This window comes from Piliocolobus tephrosceles, chromosome 2 (genome assembly GCF_002776525.5).
Source record: "Piliocolobus tephrosceles isolate RC106 chromosome 2, ASM277652v3, whole genome shotgun sequence".
Taxonomy (NCBI): Eukaryota; Metazoa; Chordata; class Mammalia; order Primates; family Cercopithecidae; genus Piliocolobus; species Piliocolobus tephrosceles.
Genome location: NC_045435.1, coordinates 45,063,804 through 45,076,821, shown reverse-complemented (window position 1 = coordinate 45,076,821; position 13,018 = coordinate 45,063,804). Strand labels below are relative to the sequence as shown.

Genomic DNA, 13,018 nt, shown 5'->3' with positions numbered 1-13,018 from the left:
TTTTTTTTTTGAGACAGAGTCTCACTCTCTGTCACCCAGGCTGGAGTGCAGTGGCGAATTCTCGGCTCACTGCAACCTCCACCTCCCTGGGTTCAAGCAGTTTCTCCAGCCTCAGCCTCCTGAGTAGCTGGGATTACAGGCACCCTCCATCATACCTGGCTAATTTTTGTAATTTTTTAGTAGAGACAGAGTTTCACCACGTTGGACAGGCTGGTCTTGAATTCCTGACCTCAGGTAATCCACCCTCCTCAGCCTTCCAAAGAGCTAGGATTACAGGTGTGAGCCACTGTGCTTGGCTGAGAAGTAGTTCATTTTTTTGTTGTTGTTTTGTTTTGAGACGGAGTCTCGCTCTGTTGCCCAGGCTGGAGTGCAGTGGCATGATCTTAGCTCACCACAACCTCTGCCTCCTGAGTAGCTGCGATACAGGCGCCTGCCACCACGCCCAGCTAATTTTTTTTGTGTTTTTAGTAGAGACGGGGTTTCATCATGTTAGCCAGGGTGGTCTCGATCTCCTGACCTCATGATCTACCTGCCTCAGCCTCCCAAAGTGCTGGGATTACAGGCGTGAGCCACCGCACCTGGCCCTGAAGAAATTTTTGATTGTTACAACTGGAAGAGTGCTACTGGCATATAGTGGGTAGAGGCCAGGGGTGTGTTAAGCTTCCTACAAATAATTATCCTAAATAAACCACAGTGTCAATAATTCCACTGTTTAGAGACACAGTTCAAGAAGAAATGGTAAACCTGAGTAGTCCTGTATCTGTTACAGAAATCGAGGCTGGGCACCGTGGCTCACACCTATAACCGCAGCACTTTGGGAAGCCGAGGTGGGTGGATCACCTGAGGTTAGGAGTTCAAGACCAGGCTGGCCAACATGGTGAAATACCATCTCTACGAAAAATACAAAAAGTAGCCAGGCATGGTGACATGTGCCTGTAATCCCAGCTACTTGGGAGGCTGTGGCAGGAGAATCACTTTAACCCAGGAAACAGAGGTTGCAGTGAGCCAAGATTGGGTCACTGCACTCCAGCCCGGGTGACAGAGTGACAGTCCATCTCAAAAAAAAAAAAAAGAGAAAAAAGATGGAAAGAAATTGAATGCATTTCTAAATAACTTTCTACAAAGAAAATTCCAGGCCCAGATGGGTTCACTGGTCAGTTCTACTAAATATTTAAGGAAGAAATGATACCAACTCTACATAGTTTCCTCAAGAAAATGGAAGAAGAGGGAACACTTTTCAACTCATTTTACGAATTTTAGTATTAGTATCATTAGAATTCATTTTATGAATATTTATTATCAGTATTACCCTCATGCTAAAATCAGAAAAAGATATGGGAAATAACTACTGACCAATATTTCCTATGAATATAGACAAAATCTTCAATGAAATATTAGCATATCAAACCTAGCAATGTATAAAAAGGATAATACATCACAACTAAGTAGGATTTATTCTGGAAAACCATAGTTGATTCAACATTCAAAAATAAGTTAATTCACTATGTCATTCTAAAGAAGAAAAGCTGTATGATGATGTACGTAGATGCAGAAAAAGTATTTGACAAAATTAGACATTTATTCGTGGTAAGAACTCAGCAAACTGGGAATAAAAGGAAACTTTTTACCTTGATAAAGCACTTTTTTTTTTCTTTTTTATTTCTGCGATAGTGTTTTGCTCTTGTCACCCATGCCTGAGCGCAGTGGTGTAATCTCAGCTCAATGTAACCTCTGCCTCTCAGGTTCAATTGATTGTCCTGCCTCAGCCTCCCGAGTAGCTGGCAATACAGGCGCCAGCCACCACGCCTAGCTAATTTTTGTATTTGCATTAGAGACAGGGTTTCACCATGTTGTCAAGGCTGGTCTCGAATTCCCAATCTCAGGTGATCCATCCACCTTGGCCTCCCTAAGTGCTGGGATTATAGGCATGAGCCACCACACCAGGCCCAGTACTAAACTTCTAATAAGAAACCCATAGTCTAAACTATTTAATGGTGAAGGATTGAATGAATAAGGCAAAGACATCCATTCTCACCACTATATTCAGCATGATACTGGAAATCCTAGCCAGTGCAGTAAAGTTAGAAAAGGAAATAAAAGGCATAAAGATTAGAAAGTAATAAATAAAACTGTCTTTATTGTAATGTAGAAAATCTTATATAATTTTCTTTTTTTTTTGGTCTTTTTTTTTGTTTTTTTTTTCCTTTTTGTGGAGAACGGGGTCTCGCTATATTACCCAGGCAGGTCTCGAACTCCTGGGCTCAAGCTATCCTCCCGCCTCTGCCTCCCTGAGAGCTGGGATTACAGGCGTGAGCCACCGCGCCCGGCCTAATTTTCTTTGTTATTTGAGATGGAGTCTTGCTCTGTCACCCAGGCTGGAGTGTAGTGGCATAGTCTCAGCTCACTGCAACCTCTGCCCCCTGGGTTCAAACGATTCTCCTGCCTCAGCCTCCTTAGTAGCTGGGCCTACAGGCATGTGCCACAATGCCTGGCTCATTTTTGTATTTTTAGTAGAGACGGCGTTTTGCCATGTTGGCCAGCCTGGTCTCGAACTCCCAACCTCAGGTGATCTGCCTGCCTCTGCCTCTCGAAGTACTGGGATTATAGGCATGAGCCACCACGCCCAGCCTAAAATCGTACATAATTTTGTATGTAGAAAATCCCAAGGAACCTACAGAAAGAATTCTAAAATGGGTAAGTGAGTTTATTAAGTTCACAGAAAAGTTCAATATACGGAATTTTATATATATACACACACATACACACACACACACACATATATATATATAATTTTTTTTTTTTTTTGAGACAGAGTCTTGCTCTGTCGCCCACGCTGGAGTGCAGTGGCCCAGTCTTGGCTCACTGCAACCTCTGCTTCCCAGGTTCAAGCTATTCTGCCTCAGCCTCTCTAGTGACTGGGACTACAGGCATCCACCACCACACCTGGCTGATTTTTGTATTTTTAGTAGAGACAGGGTTTCACCATGTTAGCTAGGCTGGTCTGGAACTTCTGGGCTCAATTGATCTGCCTGCTTCAGCCTCCCAAAGTGCTGGGATTACAGGTGTGAGCCACCATGCTCAGCTTCAAAGTTATATTTTTATATACTAACATTGAACAGCTGGAAATACAACATTTTTTTAAAGTGCTATTTACAAAAGCACCAAAACACAAGAAATAACTTAGGTATAAATCTTTTTTTAAAATTATTATAATTTTTTGAGACGGAGTCTCACTCTGTCCCCCAGGCTGGAGTGCAGCTCACTGTAAGCTCTGCCTCCCAGGTTCACACCATTCTCCTGCCTCAGCCTCTCGAGTAGCTGGGACTACAGGTGCCCGCCACCACGCCCAGCTAATTTTTTGTATTTATAATACAGACGAGGTTTCACCGTGTTATCCAGGATGGTCTGGATCTCCCGACCTTGTGATCCACCTGCCTCGGCCTCCCAAAGTGCTGGGATTACAGGCATGAGCCACCGCACCTGGCCATACTTAGGTATAAATCTAACAAAATACAGTCAGGATCTGTATGCTGAAAACTAGGATGCAATGATTAAGGAAACCAAAGAAGACCTGAATGAATGGAGAAATATACTGTGCTCTTGTATGGGAAGACTTAACACAGTAAAGATATTGATTCTTTCTCTCTTCAAATATATCACAATCAAAATTCTAACAGGATTTTTTGTTTACATTGATATTCTGTGTCTGAAATTTAATTGGAAAGGCGAACTATAATAGCCAAAACAATTTTGAAAAGGAACAAAATTGGAGCATTCATTCCACCTGATTTCAAGATGTAATAGAAAGCTCCAGCTTCCAGGTAATGTGGTATGGTGAAAGGATAGGGCACATAGACCAAGGAAACAGAATTAGAAGTCCAGTAGAAGTCCAGAAATAGAGCCACACATAAATGGTCAGTTGACCTTTTTTTTTTTTTTTTAATAGAGACAGAGCCTTTCTCTGTCACCCAGGCTGGAGTACAGTGGTGCAATCATAGCTCACTGCAGCATCCACCTCCTGGGCTCAAGTGATCCTTTTGCCTCAACCTCTCATGTAGCTGAGACTGCAGATGCATGCCACTATGCCTGGCTAATTTTTTTCTTTCTTTTTTTTTTTTTGAGATGGAGTCTTGCTCTGTTGCCCAGGCTGGAGTGCAGTGGCACGATCTCTGCCTCCAGGGTTTAAGCGATTCTCCTGCCTCAGCCTCCCGAGTAGCTGGGACTACAAGTGCATGCCACCATGCATGGCTGATTTTTTTGTATATATATGTTTTTTTTTTTTTTTCAGTGGAGACGGGGTTTCACTGTGTTAGCCAGGATGGTCTCCATCTCCTGACCTGATCTGCACACCTTGGCCTCCCAAAGTGTTAGGATTACAGGTGTGAGCTGCTGTGGCTGGCATGCCTGGCTAATTTTTTTTTTTTTTTTTTGAGATGGAGTTTTGTTCTTGTTGCCCGGGCTGGAGTGCAGTGGCGTCATCTCAGCTCACTGCACCTCCACCTCCTGGGTTCAAGTGATTCTCCTGCCTCAGCCTCCCAAGTAGCTGGGATTACAGGCTTGCGTCACCATGCCCAGCTAATTGTTTGTATTTTTAGTAGAGATAGGGTTTCTCCATGTTTGTCAGACTGGTCCTGAACTGCCAACCTCAAGTGATCTGCCCGCCTCGGCCTACCAGAGTGCTGGGATTACGGGTGTGAGCCACTGCGCCCAGCCCTGCCTGGCTAATTTTTAAATTTTTGTAAAGATGGGCTCTTGTTGCCCAGCTCTTGTTGTAAAGATGGGCTCTTGTTGCTCTTGTTGAGCAGTCTTCCCATCTGTGTCTCCCAAAGTGTTGGGATTACAGGCATGAGCCACTATGTCTGGCTTGGTCAATTGACTTTTGACAAAGTTATGAAAACAATTCAGTGGAGAAAGGGATGACAAATAACTCTTAAAAATTCATCAATAAGAAAATATAATTTATGGCAGGGCGTGGTGGCTCACACCTGTAATCCCAGCACTTTGGGAGGCCGAGGCGGGTGGATCACAAGGTCAGGAGATTGAAACCATACTGGCTAACACTGGGAAACCCTGTCTCTACTGAAAATACAAAAAAAATTAGCCGGACTTGGTGGCGGGCGTCTGTAGTCCCAGCTACTCGGGAAGCTGAGGTGGGAAGTGGCGTGATCTCAGGAGGCGGAGCTTGCAGTGAGCAGAGATCGTGCCACTGCACTCCAGCCTGGGTGGCAGAGTGAGACTCCATCTCAAAAAAAAACAGAAAAAAGAAAATATAATTTGTTTTAAGAAGTGGGCAAAATTTTGAACAGATACTTTACCAAAGAAAATATGTAGCCTCGGCACAGTGGCTCACGCCTGTAATCCCAACACTTTGGGAGGCCGAGATGGGTGGATCACTTGAGGCCAGGAGTTTTAAGGCTAGCCTGGCCAAGATGGCAAAACCCTGTCTCTACTAAAAATACAAAAATTAGCTGGGTGTGGTGACTCACGTCTGTAATCCCAACTACTTGGGAGGCTGAGGTATGAGGATAGCTTGAACCTGAGAGGCAGAGGTTGCAGTGAGCTGAGATTGTACCACTGTACTCCAGCCTGGGCAACAGAGCGAGACTGTCTCAAAAAAAAAAAAATGTAGAGGCAAATGAGCATCTTTTCATGTATTTAACATAATAGTCATAAAGGAAATGCAGGTTAAAACAACAGTGAGATACTATACACTTAGTGGAATGACTTAAAGAAATAGTGACAATGCCAAGTGCTGGTGAGTATGTGAAGTAATGAACTCAAATGCACTGGTAGTGAGGAGGCAAAATGGAACAGCTACTTTACAATGGAGTTTGGTGGTTTCTTATAAAGTTAAACATACACTTAACCTATGATCCAGCAATTCCATTCCTAGGTATTTCTCCAAGAGAAATGTAATCTTTTTCTGTTACACAAAAACTCATACATAGTGTTTATAGTAGTCCCCAAACTGGAAGCAACCCAAAGGTCCTTCTAGTGAATGGATAAACAAACTGAGGTGTGTCTATACAATAAAATAATACCCAGTAGTAAAAACAAACATATAGACTAGACACTGTGGCTCATGCCTGTAATCCCCAGCACTTTGGGAGACCAAGGTGGGAGGATTGCTTTGAGCCCAGGAGTTGGGGACCAGCCTGGGCAACATAGTAAGGCCTCATCTTTGTAAATGATAATAATAATCAAAGTAAATAAATAAAATTAAAACATATGGATGAATCTCAAAAGCATGCTTTTGAGCATAATGCTGAGTGAAAGATACAAAACTCAAAATGCTGTGTAGTTTGTGATCCCATTTATATGATGTTCTGGAAGAGCAAAATTATAGGAACAAAATACGTTATGTTTACTGGTGGCCAAAAGTTGGGTAAGGGGAGGGGGTAACTATAGTGGCACATAAAGGAATGTTTTGGGGCGATGGAACTTTCTGTGTCTTAATTGTGGTGATGATTACATGATTATATGCATTTGTGAAAACTCATATAATTATGTACCAAAAAGTAATGTTTTTATATGTAGATTTTGGAAAGTCAATAAAAAAACATAAAACATGTGATTCTTGTTTTCTCCAAGATGCCTTGGCTTTGCTTTGGGAGAGGCTTCTGGAATCCTCTCCCTTTGCTTTGGTTGAGGCCCTCAGATGATTGGGCAGATGATTGGGCTGCTTTGAGTTCTCTGTGTCTTTAGCACTGGAAAGTCTCACCATGGTGGTGGCAGATCTTTTTCTTTCCTAACAGAACAGAACATGGGAGTGGGAGGTTCTAAAATGTATTTTTTATTTTTATTTTTATTTATTTATTTATTTTGAGACAGTCTTGCCCTGTCGCCCAGGCTGGAGTGCAGTGGTGTGATCTTGGCCCAATGCAACCTCTGTCTCCCAGGCTCAAGCAATTCTCCTGCCTCAAGCTTCCTGAGTAGCTGGGATTACAAGCGTGCACCACCACTCCCGGCTAATTGTTGTATTTTTAGTAGAAACAAGGACGCCCCATGTTAGCCAAGGCTGGTCTCGAACTCCTGACCTCAAGTGATCTATCCTCCTGTGCCTCCCAGAAGGCTGGGATTACAGGTGTGAGCTACCGCACCCAGTTACAGTGTATTCTTTTTACTTGACTTTTTTTTTTTGAGTCAAGGTCTCACTCTGTCACCCAGGCTGGAGTGCAGTGGTGCTATCACAGCTCACTGCAGTCTCCACCTCCTGGGCTCAAGCGATTCTCCCACCTCAGTCTCCCAAGTAGCTGAAACCACAGGCATGTGCCACCACACCCAGTTAATTTTTCGTATTTCTGGTGGAGATGGGATTTCACTATTTGCCCAGGCTGGCTTGAACTCCTGAGCTCAAGCAGTCCACCCACCTCGGCTTCCCAGAGTGCTGGGATTACAGGCTTGAGCCACTGCACCCGGCTTGTTTGACTTTTTTTCTTTTTTTCTTTTTTTTTTTGAGATGGAGTCTAGGCTGGAGTGCAATGGCATGATCTTGGCTCACTGCAAGCCTCACCTCCCAGGTTCACACCATTCTCCTGTCTCAGCCTCCCGAATAGCTGCGACTACAGGCGCCCGCCACCACGCCCTACTAATTTTTTGTATTTTTAGCAGAGACAGGGTTTCATTGTGTTAGCCAGGATGATCTCGAACTCCTGACCTTGTGATCCGCCTGCCTCGGCCTCCCAAAGTGCTGGGATTACAGGCGTGAGCCACTGCGCCTGGCCTGTTTGACTTTTTTTTAAAAAAAATGGACTTTATCCAGGCAAAAATTACATATAATAAAATTCCTCCATTTTTAATGTAGGGTTGGATGAATTACAGCAGATTTTTATACCCATGAAAGCCACCACGTCCACAAGCAGTATCCATCACTCCTAGAAGTCCTCTCATGCCCATCTTCTAGAGCATCCGTCTTAGCTGTAACCCAGGTGTAAGAGCCCTTCTGGACTTGCTGTTGTCATCCAGCATTACTTCATAAAGGCCTTGCTGTGTCTCCACTATGTGCAAATTGTCCCAACAGTTATATGATGTTTCATTTCAACATATTAGGGTTCATTAGTCATTTTCCCACCTTCTCTATGGTGTGATGCCCCCGCTACACCGCAGTGAAATTTGTTGTGCACATCCCTTTCAATTAATCCCTTAGGCTTAATTCTTAGCCCTATAGTCCTTGCCAGAAATTTTTCCCATATAGCAATACATTGCTTTCCTGAAAAGTCTAAACCATCACAGAATGCTGCCAGCCCTGGGTGCCCATCCCAGCCTCGTTGTGTCTTTGCTGGCCTTGGTTGCTGTTTCCCCCTCTCTCTTAAGAGCTTGTTATTTCAGTAGCTGTGTAAATGGAACTGCCAGGTTGTTTCAGGTTAGTTTGTATTTTTTTGGTTGCTAGTGAGGATGAAATTATTTTCAAGGATTTTTTTTTTCTTACGCTAGTGGAAACTCTTTATAATTCTTGTCCTTTCATTTATTTGGGTGATTTTTCTTACCAAATTAGATAACTATTTTTATGTAGTATACCTTTGTAGGTGTTGACATTGATTTTAAGGGTATGATATTGAGTGTAAGTGTTGGAGGTGTTGACGATTTTTATGGAATTACATTGTTAACCTTTTTGTTTTCTAGCTGGTTTAGGTGAATTTCGAATTCGTGACCTGAATGATGAAATTAACAAGCTGCTAAGGGAGAAAGGACACTGGGAGGTCCGGATAAAGGAGCTGGGCGGTCCTGATTATGGAGTGAGTACATGGCAGCCCCGGTGGCGGGTCCCATCTAGTTTTCCACCCCCAGCAGTTCCCAGCCTATTCCTGCCATGGTAGTCCCTAGATACAGGAAACCTGTGAACAGGTGGGTAGGATGATGCTGGAAGACTTCACAGCACATGCATCACAGCAGACAGGGCATCTGTATGTACTAGCCAGAAGCCCTTATGTAAGCTGCTTCATCTCTGGGCCTTGTGTTTAAAATGACCGTGAGCCCGGGTGCGGTAGCTCACTCCTATAATCCCAGCACTTTGGGAGGCCGAGGTGGGCAGATCACTTGAGGTGAGGAGTTCAAGACCAGCCTGGCCAATATGGCAAAAGCCTATCTCTTCTAAAAATACAAAAATTAGCTGTGTATGGTGGTGCGTGCCTATAATCCCAGCTACTTGGGAGGCTGAGGCTGAGGCAGGAGAATCACTCGAACCTGGAAGACATAGGTTGCAGTGAGCCAAGATCGCCACTGCACTCCAGCCTGGGCGACAGAGTAAGACTCCTTCCCCCACCTACAAAAAAATAAAAGAAAGAAAAGACTGGTCCTTCACTGGGTGCAGTGGCTCACACCTGTAATCCTAGCACTTTGGGAGGCTGAGTCAGGACGACCACTTGAGCACCGGAGTTTGAGACCAGCCTAGGCAACGCTGTGGGACCCTGAATCTACAAAATATTTAAACATTAGCTAGGCATGGTAGCAGATGCTTATAGTCCCAGAAGGATGAGATGGGAGGGTCGCTTGAGCCTGGGAGGTGGAGGCTGCAGTGAGCTGTCATCATGCCACTACTCACCTCAGCCTGGGTGCCAGAGCAAGATGCTGTCTGAAAAAAAAAAAAAAAAAACAGATAAAATGACAATGGTTCCTCACATTATTTGAGCGCCTTAGGAACTGGAGACAGCCATTTGTTGGCTTTGTTATCTGAGAGCCATAGAGACACTCCATTCTGTCCTTTTTTTGGACTTCTGTAAGTGCAATACTCTAGAAACATAGCTTTCAGACTTTTAAGAACATGGCCCATTGTAAAACACACACACACAATCACAAGCCAGCACACAACGGTGCTGAAAAACAGTAGTATGATATACTTTGATATTTTTTATTCTGTTCTATTTTGGTTTTTAAAAAATTGATGTTTGTGACCTGCTTAACTGATTTCATGACGCACTAATGGGTCTTGGTTTTGAAAACCCCTGCCCCAGAGCCTAATTATTTCACACTTTTGTGATGAGACCTACCTCAGATCACTGGAAACAACAGTATCTAATCAATGGACTATAACATGTTATGTAAGAAACACATGCAGTTTTTCTACGTGTTGATCTTTTCACCTTTGAGAAAGTCTTAACACATAACCATAATTCTCACCCTAGTACATACAAATGGAGCATTCAGCCTTCCCACTGCAGAAGAGGAAAGACACTCCCATTTCTGAAGCCCCTTTTGTGTCTGGGCACTGCACTAGGAGCCTTCTCTTCTCTTGGATGTCTTACCTAACTTCTTTTTTTCTTTTCATTTATTTTATTTTTGTTGTTTCTTATTTTTATATGCCAATCTTCTCTGTATCGTTCTGATTTTAGTATATGTCCTGCCAGAGTGAGCACTTGCCTGACCTCTTCAGCAGTTGTGTGGTGGAGATTTTATTTTTCCTGTGAGGCTGCTTAAAAGCAGCTCATTAATCCACCTAGAAAAGTGGTCTCAGATGTATGAAAAAATTAATATGTGAAATGTTAAGTTCCACCACCCAAATTCAACATAAATTCAATATAAATATATAAAAATTAATATTTTTATATCTTTTCTTCCAGAGAGTTTTAATACTTAACTTTGTTTTTATTTTCTGCATATAAAAGTAATATATTATCACTAAGTTCAGAAAAGTACAAAGAAGCAGAACAACACTCAGTCACAATCCCATTACATAAGCGCAGCCACTTGAATATGCTCTTTATCTTTTTTTTCCTTCCGTTGTTTTTGTATGAATGTCATAATTGAAACCATACTCACTGTATGTCCAATTTTGGTTCTAGGTTTTGTTTTTCTTTTCAAAATGGTAGCTTCGATTATATAAACAAGTACATATTTTCGTGTAGAGAAAAAATATAAATATAAAAATTATAAACTATAAACAATACATATTAGTGTATACATTATAGAAATTCATTAATATTCTCACTACGTGCTTTATTCTCTAAACTGTATAAGGAATACACCTTCATGTCAGATAATCATATGATCGATAAGTATATTAAATTGTTTTATTTTATTTTATTTTAGTTTTTTTTTTTTTTTGAGATGGAGTCTCGCCTCATCACCCAGGCTGGAGTGCAGTGGCGTGATCTTGGCTCACTGCAGCCTCCGCCTCCTGGGTTCAAGCAATTCTCATGCCCCAGGCTCTGGAGCAGCTGAGATTACAGGTGTGCGCCACCATGCCTTGCTAATTTTTGTATTTTAGTAGAGTTGGGGTTTGACCATGTTGGCCAGGCTGGTCTCGAACTCCTGATCTCTGGTGATCTGCCCACGTTGGTCTCCCAAAGTGCTGGAATTACAGGTGTGAGCCGCTGCACCCAGCCTTTTAGTTTTTGAGATAGGATCTTACTCTGTTACCCCAGGCTGGAGTGCAGTGGCACGATCATGGCTCACTTCAGCCTTGACTCCAAGTGCAAGTGATCCTTTTACCTCAGCCTCCTGAGCAGCTGAGATGACAGGTGTGTGCCACCATGCTTAGCTAATTTTTTTTTTTTTTTTTTTTTTGAGACGGAGTCTTGCTCTGTTACCCAGGCTGGAGTGCAGGGGCGTGATTTCGGCTCACTGCAACCTCCCCCTCCTGGATTCAAACGATTCTCATGCCTCAGCCTCCAGAGTAGCTGGGATTATAGGTGCCCACCACCACACCCAGCTAATTTTTGTGTTTTTATTAGAGACAGGGTTTCACCATGTTGGCCAGGCTGGTCTCGATCTCCTGATCTCAGGTGATCCACCTGCCTTGGCCTCCCAAAGTGCTGGGATTACAGGCATGAGCCACTGTGGCCACGCCCAGCTAATTTTTAAATTTTTTGTAGAAATGGTGTCCCATTATATTGCCTAGGCTGGTCTCAAGCTCCTGGAGTTAGTCAGTCATCCTGCCTCAGCCTCCCAAAGTGCTGGGATTACAGGCGTGAGCAGCTGTGCTCAACCAAATTGTATAATTTTTAAAAATGTTTTTTAACTCAAAGAACATTGCAGAAATATACAGAACTTTTATATACCCTTTTTACAGATTTACCAGTATTTAACATTTTGCTTGTATTTGCTTTATTTTCTTTGGGTACCTTGAGATTTATTTTTTGTGAACCATTTGAAAGGTAGGTTAAAATACATCATGCTTCTTTACTCTTTAATATATGTGTATTTCCTAAGAAGAAGAATATTCTGTTATATAACCATGGTAGAGCTATCAAGTTTAAGAAATTTAACCTGGCTACAATAATTGAATCCATGTGGCATTTCATCCATTTTCCCAATAATGTCCTTGGTAGCATTTCCCCTGCAGTACAGGACCTGGTCCAGGGTCACATACTACATGTAGTTGTCAAATCATTTTTTTTTTGAGACTCTCACTCTGTCATCCAGGCTGCAGTGTAGTGGTGTGTGATCTCAGCTCACTGCAACCTCTGCCTCCCAGGTTCAAGTGATTCTTGTGCTCCAGCCTCCCAAGGAGCTGGGATTACAGATGTGCACCACCATACCTTGCTAATTTTTGTATTTTTAGTAGAGATGGGGTTTTACCATGCTGGCCAGGCTGGTTTTGAACTCCTGACCTCAGGTAATCTGCCTGCCTTGGTGTCCCAAAGTGCTGGGATTACAGATGTGAGCCACCACACCCGGCAAATCATCAGTTTCAATAGATATAGATGTATCTTCTGGATGTATTTCATTTGTTTTCTACTGATTGTCATATAGGTTGTTGGTAATCTTTTTAAAAGTTTTGTCACTTAACATAGTGTTTTTAATTTTTATTTATTTTTATTTTATTTTATTTATTTATTTTTTTGAGACAGAGTCTCGCTGTGTCACCCAGGCTGGAGTGCAGTGGCGCAATCTCGGCTCACTGCAAGCTCTGCCTCCTGGGTTCATACCATTCTCCTGCCTCAGCCTCCCGAGGAGCTGGGATCACAGGCATGCGCCACCACGCCCGGCTAATTTTATTTTATTTATTTATTTATTTATTTATTTATTTAATTAATTTTTTTGAGCCGGAGTCTCGCTCTGTCACCCGGGCTGGAGTGCA

At 42.7% G+C, this 13,018-nt stretch overlaps 1 protein-coding gene across 1 annotated transcript in view; it reads left to right on the top strand.

The window, feature by feature from the left end:
* Nucleotides 1-13,018, top strand: part of ISY1 (ISY1 splicing factor homolog) — a 33,770-nt gene that overhangs the window by 6,564 nt on the left and 14,188 nt on the right. Inside the window, exon 6 of the mRNA XM_023215850.2 lies at nucleotides 8,623-8,735. Coding sequence (XP_023071618.1) covers nucleotides 8,623-8,735 — 113 coding nt within the window. The remainder of the gene's footprint in view (nucleotides 1-8,622; nucleotides 8,736-13,018) is intronic.